Source organism: Clarias gariepinus, chromosome 26 (assembly GCF_024256425.1).
Source record: "Clarias gariepinus isolate MV-2021 ecotype Netherlands chromosome 26, CGAR_prim_01v2, whole genome shotgun sequence".
Lineage (NCBI taxonomy): Eukaryota > Metazoa > Chordata > Actinopteri > Siluriformes > Clariidae > Clarias > Clarias gariepinus.
Window position 1 is genome coordinate 24,121,585 of NC_071125.1, and position 15,959 is coordinate 24,137,543.

At 38.7% G+C, this 15,959-nt stretch overlaps 2 protein-coding genes across 2 annotated transcripts; one reads left to right on the forward strand and one right to left on the reverse strand.

Annotated features, from left to right (window-relative positions):
- Positions 1 to 306: 306 nt before the first annotated feature.
- On the reverse strand, positions 307 to 5,866 carry plcxd2 (phosphatidylinositol-specific phospholipase C, X domain containing 2). Its single transcript, XM_053488284.1, has 4 exons — positions 5,767 to 5,866; positions 4,040 to 4,506; positions 3,516 to 3,757; positions 307 to 472 (listed from the first exon to the last, which is right to left on the reverse strand). Exons 1-4 carry the CDS (start codon positions 5,864 to 5,866, stop codon positions 307 to 309), a joined length of 975 nt encoding a protein of 324 aa, XP_053344259.1.
- Positions 5,867 to 8,266: 2,400 nt separating this feature from the next.
- On the forward strand, positions 8,267 to 15,317 carry si:ch73-264p11.1 (uncharacterized protein LOC100000923 homolog). The gene is made up of 4 exons (XM_053487485.1): positions 8,267 to 8,687; positions 9,855 to 9,918; positions 14,186 to 14,348; positions 14,447 to 15,317. Exons 1-4 carry the CDS (start codon positions 8,545 to 8,547, stop codon positions 14,482 to 14,484), a joined length of 408 nt encoding a protein of 135 aa, XP_053343460.1. The 5' UTR covers positions 8,267 to 8,544; the 3' UTR covers positions 14,485 to 15,317.
- Positions 15,318 to 15,959: the final 642 nt, after the last annotated feature.

A 15,959-nucleotide genomic window follows, 5' to 3' on the forward strand; every position in this document is an offset into this window, starting at 1 on the left:
TTTGGCAACCAGGAGGCTTCTGCCAGGAGCTGCCAAAAGCTTTTGTGCAACCCATCTAACTTTGTGTACCCTGGGGATTCAGCCTCACACTTCTAAACTAATTTTATGCCCCTCTGGGATCTGCTCATCATGGGGTTTAGCCCAAAAAGGGTATAAATGATAAACACTAATATCCACCCATAAAGAAGGGTGCCAATATTTATGGATATGACAGCAGTTTATCCATAATCAACGTGATCAGGTGATTTCTACAGTTCATTCTGGTCTCGTGACTCTGGTTGTGATGACATAGGCGCACCGTAGTGGTCATGTAACTGCCCGGTCCGGTGGGGGGAGGAGGAGGAGGAGGTCATTGAGTCTGATGACGGTGTTGGCGAAGTCCACCAGCTCCACGAAGTCAGAGGTGATGATGTTGACACCGTTCACGCCAGGCCTTTGCGTCTCCACCCATGCCATGATGACCGGCAAGTTCCTGCATGTGACAGGAAACACATCGCGGTGAGATTGAATGTGCATGTGGTTTATTTTCAATGTGCAGCTAAATATCAGGTGGAAAGATCACACTTAGAGAGACGTTACTGTGGCTAAACGAGCGGCTGGATAACTGAACAAGCTGCTCACCCACTCACTCACTCACTCTGGTCTGATGGTTGTAACTTCACTACAGCAAGACGTCGAAATACTGAGCATACCAGAATAAACAGGCCAAAACAGCGGGCTTGTTCTAACAGTTTCAACAAAAACAAGATATGGCTTTTCTACAGATCAATCAAAGTTATCAACACTATAAATCTACAAAGTTTTAAAGCCAGTTTCGCTGGACCGAAATCTCACGAAAGGTTTGTGTTCGTAAGCTCATGCACGCTCATGAGGCTTGATTATCACTTCTAACCCTAATCTGTTAAACACCGCATCAGCCACAAACTTTTATTCATCATCAAAAAACTGGGTAAAAAAACTGGGTAAGGTCAATAAAACTAAAAAACTGTTTCTGTGGAGCTGTACAGTACCTCACTCACTCACTCACTCACTCACTCACCGTCTATACCGCTTTAGCCTGTATACAGGGTCACACGGGCCTGGAGCCAATCCCAGTAGATCTCTCCTACACCCTGGATGTGGTGCCAATCTATCACAGAGCACACACACACACACACACACACACACACACACACACATACACGCTCATTCACACATTACAGGCAATATGGGAACGCCAGTTTACCTAATCTGCATGTCTTTGGACTGTGGGAGGAAACCGGAGTACCCAGAGGAAACCCACCAAGCACGGGGAGAACATGCAAACTCCACGAACACACAGAGCCAAGGCGGAAATCGAACCCTAGTGGTGCGAAGCCACAGTGATAACCACTAAGCCTTGGAACTGTAAGTCAAAATTTAAATCTGACTTCTTTGACAATCTCCAACATGAGCGTCACTAGAGGGCCTCAGAGACATTCAAGCTCGGTTCTGACTTTCTATTACAACATCCACTATACACACTGATCTGCCATGGACACGTTATTGAGCAGCTTTTACTTTTGCAGACCAAACAGCCCTGATCCGTCGAGGCCTGGACTCCACTAGATCTCTGAAGGTGTGTGTGGTATCTGGCACCAAGCCATCAGTAGCAGATACTCCTCCATGGATCAGACTTGTTTTCCCATAGACGCTCGATTGGATTGAGATCTCGGGATTCTCTGGATTGTTCCTCAAACCGTTCCTGAACAATGCATTAGTCTGCTGAAAGAGGCCCATGCCATCAGGGAAGACCGTTTTCGTGATCTTCGCTCTGTAGCAGCGTTCACGGATGTGGTATGTGTCAACCTCCAACCGCCATCTTGCCGTGAGGCTTCCTGGTGCCATCTCTTCCCCTGGTCAGTGACACACACACTTGGCTGTCCATATGAACAGACCAGGCCAACTTTATCCACTTTATTTATGTGTGTGAGTGTGTGTCTGTGTTTGTGCACAGGATACGGTATGTAGGTTAAACCTAACTAATCTTCCACAAGCATGAGTTTGCACTTTACTTCAGAGTGAAACTACAGGCAGAATGAGAAAGTTTTTCCCTCCTTGCGCTCCACAAAACCAGGAAGCGAGAAGCCTGAGTGCAGTTTATCCAGGAAAGATCTTGAAATAACAAACATTCATACAGTACTTCCCCCTGCGCAGGCACAATTACACAGACGATCATCTGACAGATCATCAATCCTCGCTCTCTCTCTCTCTCTCTCTCTCGCTCTGTCTCTCTCTCTCGCTCTCTGTCCCGTGAATCATTCATGTTTCCCCTCCTAAAATTTTCCACTATTTCCACATACTGTAATGTAAATTATAGTGAATACTTCAGACTCTGTTGAGTACATCACTGCCACCTAGTGACTACTTTGCACACTGCACTGACGATTCATTCAGAGATGAGCTGGAAGGTAACAAGCCCACGTGTGGTTTTTATGATTTGCATCGCCATATTATGACGTACTAACATAACATAACATGATATATAACAACATAACATAAAAAACATCTCATTACATCACATTAACTTAATATTCTTACATGCAAAAAAGATGCAAAAAATTTGTTGTCCCATTATGTACAGTATTAGAGCCATTTTTTATGCACCTTTACACAATTAAACAGTTGGCAGTGGTGGCTCAGTGTGTTAAGGCTCTAAAGGTCGGCAGTGCGAGCCCCAGCACCACCTTGTTGTTACCATTGGGCCCTTGAGCAAGGCCCTTAACCCTGTCTGCCTCAGGGGCCCCATGTAATGGCTGACGTCGTGCTTTAACACAGCTGGTGTGAAGAATAAAGGCTGAGCTGAACTGATTAAACACTGGAGCAAAGTTTGATTTAATTTACTGGTCACTGTCTAAGATTGTTATAACTAATCTTTGTGTTTTTTGTGTGTGGTTTTTCCTTAATTTTTAGGTTTATAAGTATAGAATAATAGACAGATTTATTCAACAGTAAACATTAACATGTGATATAAATATATTATGTATTATATATATATATAAAGTAATAAAACATTTGTGGAAAAATGTGTTTTATTCCTCTTATACCTCAGCAACTATTACCAATTTTTTAATATTTTTATTACCACTCTGTCGCCTTGCACCTCCAGGGTCTGAATTCGATTCCCGGGCAGGCTCGATTCCCGTCTCTGTGTGCATGGGGTTTGCATGTTCTTCCCGTGTTTGCTGGGTTTCCTCCAGGTTCTCCGGTTTCCTCCCACAGTCCAAAGATTTGCAGGTTAGGCTAACTTTGGCGTTCCCAAATTGCCCATAGTGTGTGTACGTGTGTGTGCCCTGTGATGGATTGGCATACTGTCCAGGGTGTACCCCACCTCGTGCCCTAAGCCTCCTGTGATAGGCTCCAGGCCCCCCACGACCCTGAATACAGGATAAAGCGGTATAGACGATGAGTGAGTGAGTAATTTTGCTGATAGAAAATAAATCAACACCTTCTTAGAAATCATAATCATCCTCTCTTAACCCACGTCATCAACTCACTTCTCGACCAGGTAGTTGCGCAGCCCCCGGACCAGGCCTTTGACGATGGTCCTGATGCGGGGTGTGAGGATGGCTTGGGACACGTGAAAGCTGCCGTACTCGGCCCTCTCGCCCAGCGTGGTCTCCAGAAACTGGATGAGTTTTTTGGTGTCGGTGGTGTTGGCCCACGGCGCTGGCATTTTACTACCAGGCCACATCAATGGGCAGCTTTCAGCAGACGGGTGATGATAAAATACCAGGACCTGCCAGTATCAGAGTCACAGGAAGTCAGACTGACACAAAGTAATACTTTTATTTTTAAGATTCTAAGAATCTGATTCTGAGATTAAGGTCTGAGCACAGAGTCAAAGCTGACCCACAGTAACCCTGAGCATAAATTATTGGAATAAAATTAATTTAAGAAAAATGAATCTCAAGGAATATGGATGAATACAGACATTACAGTGTTCTTCTGCTATACCAAGTATTCACACCCTAATTAACATAATAAACCCAAAGCAACAAACCTTAAAATCTCAGAGTACCTGGTGCTTCTTCTCCCACAGGAAGTCTAGCGTGATGTTCTCCACCTTGTTGATCTTGCACAGCTTTGGTCCAAAAACCTCCTTCAGCATGCCAATCAGGTAGCGATGATGCTGCTCGTCCATGGCGTAGTGGTGGTTGAAGTCCAGGAAGATAACCTCTTTGCGGTGAGAGTTCAGGAAGGCGTTGATGTCATTGAGTCCATCTCGCACTCTGAGCCCAAACAGGCCGTGGATGAAGTAGACCTCGTGGTCTGTTTCTCCGGGTTTGGACGAGACTCTGAGGTCGAAATATCGGATGCCGCCTTCCAGCTGCTCCTTAAAGGTCAGGTTCTGAGTCATGGACCATTTCTTCATCACCTTTTTGGCCAGCAGACGGAACACGAACGCTAGGTGCTTGACGAACGCCTTCTGATCAGGGCCGACCGGGGCTTGTTCGTCCACCCAGAAACTGAACGAGTCGTGAGAGCCTGAGGTGTGGAGCAGAACCGGAAAGCAAGTTCCAACATAGGAGCAGAATTTAAAGGAGCAAAAAATAAAAAAAATGTAAAAATAGATTGCAATTGCAGCAAAAATAGCATAATTAAGGTCTACAATATGCTTCCTGCTTTATGGGAATAATTATTATGACTGGTTTGGATTTTGACTTGTTGGAATTTTTTGGAGTAGACAATCCTCAGAATTAGCTACATTAGCATAGCACGTGTCCAAGACATCTTAAAAGTCTTGACAGGATTACATTTTTTTTTTTTTTAGAATTTATGAGTCATTTAGGAGGTTATGTTTCAGTTTTGTAATGAATTAGAGATGATTAATTAGTTAAGATGCATCGATCATAAAAGCCAGATACATGGTTATGCTAGCTTAGATAACAACACTAGAATGTTTAAATATAGCAGTAATGTGTGGAGAATTTTATAGTTTATAAATTCTCTAATTTGATGCAAAATACGATTCAGGCTATATTATATGTCCATGCTGGAAAAACATAACAATATAAAGTATTACAAGCAAACTGCCTCTTAGTGTGGCCAAATAATTCAGAGATAAGAGCAGGTAAAAAAAAATTAAATTAAATAAAAAAAATGTAATTAAATGATCACTACATCTCTCTTAAATATATGTTCTTGCTCATATTTTAAAAATTATTATTATTATTATTATTATTATTATTATTTCTCTCTTTCAATCACCTTAACTTATCTACATTTACATTAAAATTTTATTTTATTTGGATTTTAATAAAACAGACCAGATTTAGCAAACAAACTAATCACCTCCCCCGTTTTTGTTATTGTTCTTACAGTATATTATTATTTTATAATTATTGTATTACTTTCTCACTGTATTATAATATATATGATTGCAAATATTTGATTGCTACTATGCATACACTGTACAGAACTACATTCATCAACATTTCAAGTTTAATTAAAAAAAAATTTAATAGATTATAAAGTGGTTGACTAAATAAAATACTTAATAGAGAAATGATTTCAAATGAAGAATTAACCAGAAAAAAAGAATCCTGCTCTACAGGAGGAATCATTTTGTTTAAATCGAAAAAGTTTTTAAAATAAATAATAATAATAATAAAAGTTTATACACAAAATCTTTTTAAACACTCTAATACTGTACTTGCGCACGCTACATTACTGAAAGCTGTCTAAATAAAATAAATCTTCTGGACTAAAAGGAGATCTTTGTGATTATGAGATAATTCGACCCACCGGGCACGGCGAAGTATTTGAGTGGCATGGCGGTGAGTGTGGGACACAGTGAACCCATCCAGTCGGCATTGCTGGCGTTACCCGTCGGCCTGGTCCTCATCTTGCTGCCGTGTGACGTCACTATAACCTGTTAAAATTCATAGTGTAAAATCCGACCCTAACGAAACCTGTGCGAGGCGACGCTCACCCCGAGAGTGACTCCAACCGAGGGTGAGTGACGCTCCTCAGAGCGATAATCAGATTAGTGCTAAATCGCTCTCTTTATCCCTCCCGCTTTCCTCACCAACGGAGCTCGAGATTAACCCCACCCCCCCGGCAGGTGATAACCAACATGAAGCAGGTGTTTAAAAACCAGTGCATTGATAAAATTTCTGTATAAATAAAACCAGACAATTTATGAAACATTAATTAACCTAATTAACCTTGTATTTCCATCCATCCTTCCATCCATCCATCCATCCTTCCATCCATCCATCCAACCTCCGTAGTCCAACTAGATACCGTGGAGGACAATGGAGATTACCGTTGTATTTTATTATTATTATTATTATTATTATTATTATTTTAGAACCAGGGTAGGACTTCCGGTCAACAATCACACACTACGCCAATGAGCCCAATCTGCATGTCTTTAGCCTGAGGGAGGAAACCGGAATACCCAGAGGAAACCCACCAAGCACGGGGAGAACTTGGAGTTGTATGGAGTTGTATGGAGTAGTGGGAATTGAACCTGGACCATGGAGGTTTAAATCAACAGTGCTAACCATGCCTCTGTCTCAGCAAAACAAGATAAGAAAAATAAGTGCACCCTTTCTACTTCTACAAACATTAAGAGAGAAATCAGCAACCAGGCGTTACTAAAGGTATTGCAAGAGTAGAAGTAGACTATACAGTAGAGAGAAATCATTTTCTTTACATGTCTAAGCTTTGATAGGAAGGTCGAGTCAGTGCACAGGGGCAGTCCTGAAGCAGGCGTGGGTAGGGTTGGGGTTAGTCTTGCACAACTCACAGAGCTGGTAGAGCCGGGGCTTGAACCACTGACCTTCGGTTTAGTAATGCAGAGCTCTAACCCACTGAGCTTAACCCAGTTTCTCAACAAGTGTGACTACATCTTTATGAAAGCAGAATTTTTTTTAGCAGAGAACATTAGACATAACCTGTTGCTGCTCCGAGAGGTTACTGTTGCCGTCTCCGAACGGTTTAGCGTTTACAAATGGAGGGCCATCGGGACTGCTGCTGATCTTCTCAGTACAGTCCAAGGTCGGAGCTTTTAATGCTATAGAGATGCAAACAGAAACTGTTCATGTTCATGAGAGCACGTTTAGAAAAAGACTAAGCAAGCGCAGCCTTCTTGAAAAGGTGACTCGGAAAAAGCACTTCGGTAAACCTGAGTATAATTTAGATTGACGAAAGTGCATCTAAACCAGAAAAGGTTCTGAAACATTGAGCTGATAAGGTTAAGCTGATAAGGTTGAGGATATCTTAACATCAACAACAGCTTCATTTTTGAAAAAGAAAAAACAACAACCTCAAACAACCCCCCCCCCCCCCAAAAAAAACAGTGTAACACCACAAACACCTCTTAACAATAGTCACATGGGGGAGGGGTGATGATTGGCGCCTCTTTTGCAACTACATTATGGTCATGTAGACTTACTGTAATTGAGAAAAACTCTACTCAGCTTTCTGCTTTTTTTTTTTTTTGTGCCACAAATGGGGAAATGTGAAACAGAAATGATCTGAAGCGTAGACCCAGACATCGCCGAGACGCTGTGGTTGGGTTCTGAAAGAGCCGCGCAAGAACCAATGACAACATCAGATCAGTGAAATCTGACAAGGATCTCAGAGGCTGATTATCTTCTACAGAAAACAATTGCTTCAGGCTACTGTTGCTGAATACCATTGTATGAGGGGCGTTCGAGTCAAAGCGGGACGTTTGATAACAGCAGAGTGCAGAATGATAGAATACAGGTCTGAGAGTAAAAACTCCCTTTATTTCTCTATACTGTATCCTCTCCTGCTAGACTAATGCACTTCTCCCAGCGTCTCACTGGTGCTGGACACCATCAAGGTCAAAGGTTTTCTTTGAGTGCGCAGACGCTGTGATCGGACCGCCTGCTCACATCTGAACGGTTCGAATGTTTCACTGCAGCAACACTTCTCATCACTGCACTGTCCTGATTTGACTGCTGTACTGCACCGTACGTGCAAAAGTAGTACTGAATGTCATATCTAGACAATAAAGCTTTCGTAGACTTAAAATAAAATGAATTCATGATATATAATAATAAGGAATCTACTTATAGGACATTAATGTACACTTTTCTTCAAACCAGAATTCAAAAGAACAACAAATTATCAGTGTTTTATCCTTCAATTAATTCATGAAACATTAAAAGGAACTCTGCAGAGGAAAAAAAAAAATTAACCATGATGGAAAAATTACTAGTAGGAAATAGTTTTTTATTTAGTCTTTGCATGTTGGAAATATTTGCACGAAGACATACACACACGCATAATCACACTCGCACACACACACACACACTTCCTGTGTGAAAGATGACACTGCAGCACACAGTCACAGTGTTCGAGCTTCTCTAGCAGCGATTATCACTTAACATCAGCCATGGATCTTCAGCCTTTCTGAGGATTTCTTTTAAGATTTCATTTTTCTGAAATTAAATTTTCACTTAAAGTTTTTTTTCTTCTTCTGGTGGTAATTTTCGAAAGGATTGTGTTAGCATTTCTGGTGGAGGTTGAGGTGACTGAGCCGGGGTGATGGACCACAAGGACTTGCTCTTCTACCACGGACCCATCAGCAGAGAGCGGTGTGAGGAGATCCTGGGTGCCAAGGGAAAGAGTGGAGCGTTTCTCATCAGGGAAAGCGAGACCATCCACGGAGCTCTGTGCCTCTGCGTCTAGTGAGTATTCTTGTCTTTCACCGATGCACCTTCAGTCAGTGTCTCGTCTGCAGATCTTCAGAAAAGGAAATGCAGGCAGGAATAGAGTTCTTAAAGACAGAAGAAGGCTGGAGGTGAGTTATACCGGTGCTTTATATGGACAGATCTTTTTGGCTCCTCAGTCACCAGCAGAACTTCCTCACAACCTGGTGAAGTCACATGTAGGTTACAAAATATACATTAGCGAGCAATCACAACCAACAGCATCTAATTCTCTGTTCATACTTTATTTAAGTCTCACCCGAAATGCAAATACAAATCTTTTAAAATTAAATAAAAATCTTTTGTTTATTTTCTATAATAGTTTGTTATTATTTATTTTAATTTTTATATGTTGTACTTTTTGTTAGTCGCTGTCATGGGTGTTATTGACACTAATAATAATAATAATAATAATAATGAGAAGAAGAAGAAGAAGAATCGTAATAATAGAAAAATGTAAAACAATTAACTAGCCTTTTCACATCACAAAAACAAAGCCATTCTGATTTTTGTCTTTACTGTTTTTGTTAGTGTGTTGATTTTTGAGGCGGGGTCCACATTGAAGAGTAAAATATTTTTTTCAATTTATGATACATATGCAATTTTCTTTTTTTTCTTACACATCAATTTTTCCATTGCAGTAAAATTGCTGCTTAAAAAAAAATAATGCAAAAATTTTATTTCATTAATTTAAATAATAAAAAGAACAAAAATAAATGTATTATTTAATATGTAATATCTAATGTGTAATATTTAATATTTAATATTTTATTTATTATTTTAATTATTTATTAATTATTTTTATTTATTTGTTTGTTGTTTGTATTACCATTAAAAAAAGATTAACATTCTAATTTCTGGGCTTTTTAATTTATTAAACTGTATATATAACTAAAAAAACAAAGATGCGAAGCAATGTACCTTTTATGATTCCTTTTCGTGTATTTTAAATAATGAATGAATGAAATCATTTATATTATTAATTATTCCTTTTATGTTTGCTTGGTTTGTGTGACATTGTGACCTTGAAGTTATGGAATGCATAAATAAGCATTATTATTATTATTATTATTATTATTATTATTATTATTATTTCATTCATTTAAAATTGTGCACGGTTTACATTAATAAATTCTCTTTCTACAGCAAAAACAAAGTGGTGTACACGTACAGGATCCTTCAAACTCACACGGGATATTACACATTACAGGTGAGTGAGAATGTGTGTGTGTGTGTGTGTGTGTGTGAGAGAGAGAGAGAGAGAGAGAGAGAGAGAGAGAGTGAGAGAGAGGGAGAGAGTGAGAGAGAGAGGGAGAGAGTGAGATCGTCCTCACACACTGCAGCTTTTATTCCAGACTGTATTTATTTCATCAGCTGTAAAGTGAGTGCTAAGTGCATGCACATACAGATTGTCTGATGCTTTATTTCACACTTTATCATCATATCAGACTTTGACTCAGGCGTCCTCACTGATGTGCAGAGATTTCCAATGTCATTAATTAATAATAAATCCAGCTTAGAGTCATCTGCTTAGAAGAAGTGGGTGAGGAAGTTAATAGCTGGGCATTGTGCAGAGCAGAACTGTATTTAAAAAAAGGCTTGAGAGAAAGAGATGTGTTATGAGATATTTCCACAGGAAGTATGCATGTAACTTTCATTCAATGTCACAGTTCCCTAAAAAGCGCATGTAGTATGCATTTTTAGTTAATTTTTTTCATGTTAGCAAATAACAAATAGTATTCCTAAATTTCACAACCTGATTTAAGTTTTTATTTCTTTACAAATAATTTAGCTTTTCTTGACATAAACATGGCCAAAAAAGGCTAAAGACATACAGTAGAGGTAGATATCAAGCCCTAATGGGAAACAGGCCCGATGTTACTTAATTCGTAAATTTTCCAGAAAGCCTTTTGCAAGTATGAAACGTTGTAAAATGGTAATAGGCCAAAAGAACTTCCCTAGTGACACTGTTGACGTTGACGATGTGGCTGAAACTGCTGCATGTTTTTTTATTTATCTGTAAACCACAGTCCTAAGAGCCATTATTGTATGAGTCAGCAATTTAAAAATAAAGTGTTTGTATGTATTTATACACGTACCGATGAGCTATAACACCAACACCGCCGCCAGCCGATGCAGCACAAATCTCTGAAAAACGTCGATTCTGGCCACGAAAGAAAGACACCAGAACACCCAGTGCACCACCGCCCGCCGTGCACAGATGGGCCGGCAACGAGCCCAAGCCCACTTACAAGCCTCCAAACTCCCCAGATCGCAATCCATTCGAGCCCTGTGGGACGTGCTGGACAAACAAGTCCGGACCACACAAGCCCCATCTAGGTGTGTGTACTGTATCTCTACAGCTCTGGGAAGAAATAGGAGAGCACTGCAATGGAATTTTTTGGATGTACTGTATTGGTGAGATTAACTGTTTTTTTTTTTTTTTTTGGGTGTGCTCCTGACAATATTTCTCCTAAATTCAAAATATAACTATTGTTATTTAGAGTGTATATTTAATAAAGAAAATGACATCACAACACATCACACAGTATTTGCAGAGCTTTATTAATTCATATAGAATATAATGCAAATAATTTGTAAACATATGGTGTTAATGCTTTTGCCAAATAACATTAAGGAATTAGTATTTGCATTTGCAGTTTCAGCTCTCCACCAGTTTATACATTGCTGTTGCGTAACTTTATACCACTCTTTTTGCCAAAACGCCAACAGCTTAAAAGCTTTGCTTGATTGTTTCTAATCATCCATCTTCCTCTTGCTGACATTCCAGAAGTTTTCTGGAGTAAATTGCAGTGGTCTCTTGTTTTTTTTTTTTTTTCCAGGGCTATATATGTATGCAGTATGCAATAACTCCACCTCCCATAGATTTTTGGATAAATCAGCCTGCAGTTGTGTTTGTGGTTATTTAAATGCGCAATTCCGTTTTAGTAATATGTTGGTTAAATTTTACAAAAACATATAACCAACTCATGCTTTGATTGTGGTTTTTCTGGTGAGTTTAATATGTATATTTTATTATTATATTTAAAAAAGAAGTGATGCATTTTGTAGCACATTTTTTTTTTTAATTACATAAGTTCTTGAACATCATTAGAAACATGAAGAAGCAATACAAAAATAACATCATCAGCTTCCTTCTCTTCTAGCCTCGGTTTTACTATTGTAGGCCTACATGTTGACAGCTTCCTATCATACTACAGACGTGGCCCGTTTACCGTCCGTTCATGCATCAACCAACTGTGTGTCTGAAACGGAAGGTTTGCATTACAAACTCCACCACAGCGCTCACCCTGCGATTTCCAGCTTTGCTTTGTCAACTATTTACTCTGAGTTTGTGTTCAAACTTTATCCAAATCGCAGATTTCCTGTTTCACAGAACGTATTGCACATGTTAAGTGACCCGTACCTGTTATTCATGACTGCTGGAGTGACTGCAACCACAGTAACAAAGTGTAGTGACTCCCTGCAGATGTGCTGTATAATGAGATAAAAAGTGTCGCTCTGGATAAAAGCATCTGCCAAATGCGGAAATGTAAAGTGTTTTTGCTATATATACTGTATAACCTTGAGGAACAGGTACAGCATTTTTATTTATGCGGTTTCCTATTCAGCCAATCATGTTGCAGCAGCACAATACACTAAATAATGCATATATGAGTCCCGAGCTGTTAATGTTCTCAACAATCATCAAATGCAGTTCATATGTGATGTGGCACGGCCGGCCTGGTCCAGATTGGCTCGTTTGAGTATTTCAGGTGTTACTGATGGCCTGGGATTTTCACACACAGCAATCTCTAGAATTTATAGTAATAATGTGAAAAATGGTGAACAATCACAGAAATCAGCACATTTGCTAGACCTGTATATAAGTTATGTTAGCTACAGCCGGTACTTACTGTACATCTCTCTCTCTCTCTCTCTCTCTCTCTCTCTCTCTCTCGTACTGTACCTCTGCTATGTCGTAGGGTTTTCTGATGCCCGTAAACAGGCATCAGTAATGTTTGAATCAAAATAAGATCTCATTTAAATCTTCTTTCAGTTCTGCTTTTTCTTTATTCTTGTTTTGCGTGTCGACACATGGATTGTCGTTGTGTAGGAATGAGCTTTGTCTACAGACCAGATTTTAAAAGGAAAAACTGAACGTGAGGATGTTTGAAGGAAACTTTAAAGGATATTTGAGACAGAATTAAAGCAAAAACATGGACAAGTTATTAGATTATGCTTACGGTATATGACTTTGGGGGGGGGGGTAAAAACTTTTGACCTCAACTGATACCATACTGCTACAAATATTTATTCATTTTAAACACAATTTGTCAAGTAATTTTTTTCCCTTAGAAATGTTTATTGTGTTGTCAGGCAGAGTGTACAAACTTTTGCATTCAAGTAATATTCATCGTAAGTTAAAATGTTGTCTCAACGCTCTTTAGTTCTGGATTCTGATTAATCAAAACGTGTGGATTAGTTTTCTACAACAGTTGCTCAGAGAGGTTTTACGTTGAATCACGTGTTATAATAAATTGTCGTTTCTATAGCAACGGCTCACAATTTTATTCATTTTAAAAGAGACATTAATGAGGTTTATCATTAGTGGAGGGAGTCTCCAGGAGTTCACTGGTCCTTTGAGGTTTATCAGTTACATGACAAGTTGTGATTTTTTAATGAAAAAGAATTTTCTATATAACTCCAAGTGTGACAAAAAAAAAAAAAAACTTGCTGATGAGGAAACAATGTAAGTGAGAACGGAAACTAAGTTCATCAACATCCGGCAACGTATGACGTGTCAACCTTTATTAAAAAACTTTAATAACTTCCTTTCGTTGACGGGGAAGAAGTTTGTAGAAACCGTTAAGTGTTAAAGCTAATAATAATTTGCTGATCTTTAATGTAATCAGTGATATTATTATTATTATTATTATTATTATTATTATTATTATTATTATTTGAGGTTGAAGCCCACGTACATGTCTGTGTGTCTCTCTGTACAGCAGAACTCTCTGTCTAACTTATTAATACAAAGAATTGTAGAACATTGAGACAGTAGCGCATTAGTAGATTATATTAAAGTAGATTATTAAATCCCACACATAACTGTTCGTAACATCACTTTTACTCCACATTTAGATTCACTGATGGTGCAGATTAAACTTCAGGCAGAAGTTTCATTAAATTCTCAGAGTTTTCTGTGATTCTGTGACAAAATCTGGCACAAAACTGCTCATAAGTTCATTTCTACTCAACATTTTGATTTCCTGATAGACAGATCTTTTTTCTGAGACTGGTTTCTGGTCCTCCAATGTACGAAACATAATGAGATCATTGAGAGAGTGAAAACTCTTTTTTTTATTTATATAGACGTCTTTGGTTTTAATGATGAATTAATAAACTGTAAGACAAATAAAACACTTGAAGTTGTTGAGAATAAACCAGCTAATGAGTATTGTGTGTCTTCTCAGACCAGTGCAGGTGTGCAGGAGAAGTTTTTTAAAACGATGGAAGAACTCGTTCATCACTATTACAAGAAAAATCAGGGTTTAGCGTGTCGTCTGCGTCACCCTGTGAAGAGGAAACAAGCGTTAGAGGAGTATGAGGTCCCTGACGAGTCCCCGGACTATGAGAGTAAGCAATGAAAGAACTTTTTGTTTTATTTTTAATAAAACCTTGTCTCATAAAAAGGACATGCTTCTAATGTCTGCCTTTGTCTATTTCTGTCTTAGACGTGGACTCCGACTATGTTGCCGTGCTGCCAGAGTGATTCTAATCAACTCAACTTTAAAACCCAACAATAACATCAAGCTTTTACAGAACAGAAACAGACTGTGAGTTAAAAGTAAAGTGAGGTTCATGGGTCTTTGACTCTGATGACTTTTTGTTCCTCCTGTTGAAACTGATACAATCGTTAAATACATAAAGTACTGTGCACTCCCATTTCTTCAAATTTTGCTTCCAAAGCTGCAGACTTTCTTACGTGTTTAATCTAGTCTCGAGGAATCGCTCTCCAGGCTTTCTGAAGGACTTTTTTGTTTGTCTCTCATCATGTTCAGTCCAGTTGCTGTACCTGTGCAGGTTCAGAGGGATGTTTTTTGTTTGTTAAGCCACACAGTGACCTATGAATTATTCAAGCATAAAAAACATCTAACTTACTGTAAGTCATGACCCAGTGAGAAACAGGTGCAGATGATGACAGATGATCAGGTGATTAGTAATACCGGTGATGCTGAAGGCTGAGTGGTTGGAACAGACGAGAGGGAAAATGAGGTCGCTGCTGCGGTTGTTACGCAATCAGATGATATTTAATTGTTTAAATTATTAGGCACTTTGCAGCCTGTCGCAGTGAAATCATTGTTCCCATTTCTTAGTTTGATCTACATCATTTAATTTTATTTAATATGAAGAAGGGGGGGGGGGGGGCAAGACAAAATATATATTTTTTGCTTTGTGTATAATTGGACATCAAATGAAATGAATGTAAATGTTGTATACTTTCAGGACAATGTTTTATATGTAAATAAATGTGTTAATTTTATGGGCATGTTTTATTGTGATTTATGCCACACTTTCTGAAAGGTGTAGAATTTTTGCACATGGAACCAGTAACAGTGGGTGCTGGGTATGTGTGTATTCTTTAAAACTCAGAATACACACATACAGTGGTCAGGTTTGTGCAGTGGAGGATGTAATATCCTGTTTTTCAACACAAAATGTGCAATGTGATGAACTGAATTTTATTTCATTTTAATCAATTACCCAAACATGACTGAGCAATAAAATTAATACATTTTAAAAAGGGTCATAAATCTTTGTTCATCTGCAGTCCTGTACAGGCCTGACTCAGGTATCGATTAATAAATGAGACTGGAGTGATACGTCAGGATTTACACGACCTGAATGTTTGGCTTGTAATAATAAAATGTCAAATACAGTGAGTCTATCTTAAGGTTATATTCAGCAAATATTGCACGTTAGTGAATTTTAAACTGGTTAATCTTAACTGATAACTAATTATAAAATCTCCATTAGCACCTGTGAAAGTTGTGAGATTGTGTTCACTTATAATCTGCGATTTTTGACTTTTAGCTCAGAGGTTTTTCTTATTCTGAGTATTATTCGAGGACAGATATACTCATAATGTTTTTTTGGATTGCCCGTAATGGTGTACACAACTTTAAATGACCGCTGTGACTTATCTCATTACAGTCAGAAATATCCTGTGATTTACCGTCAGAGAGG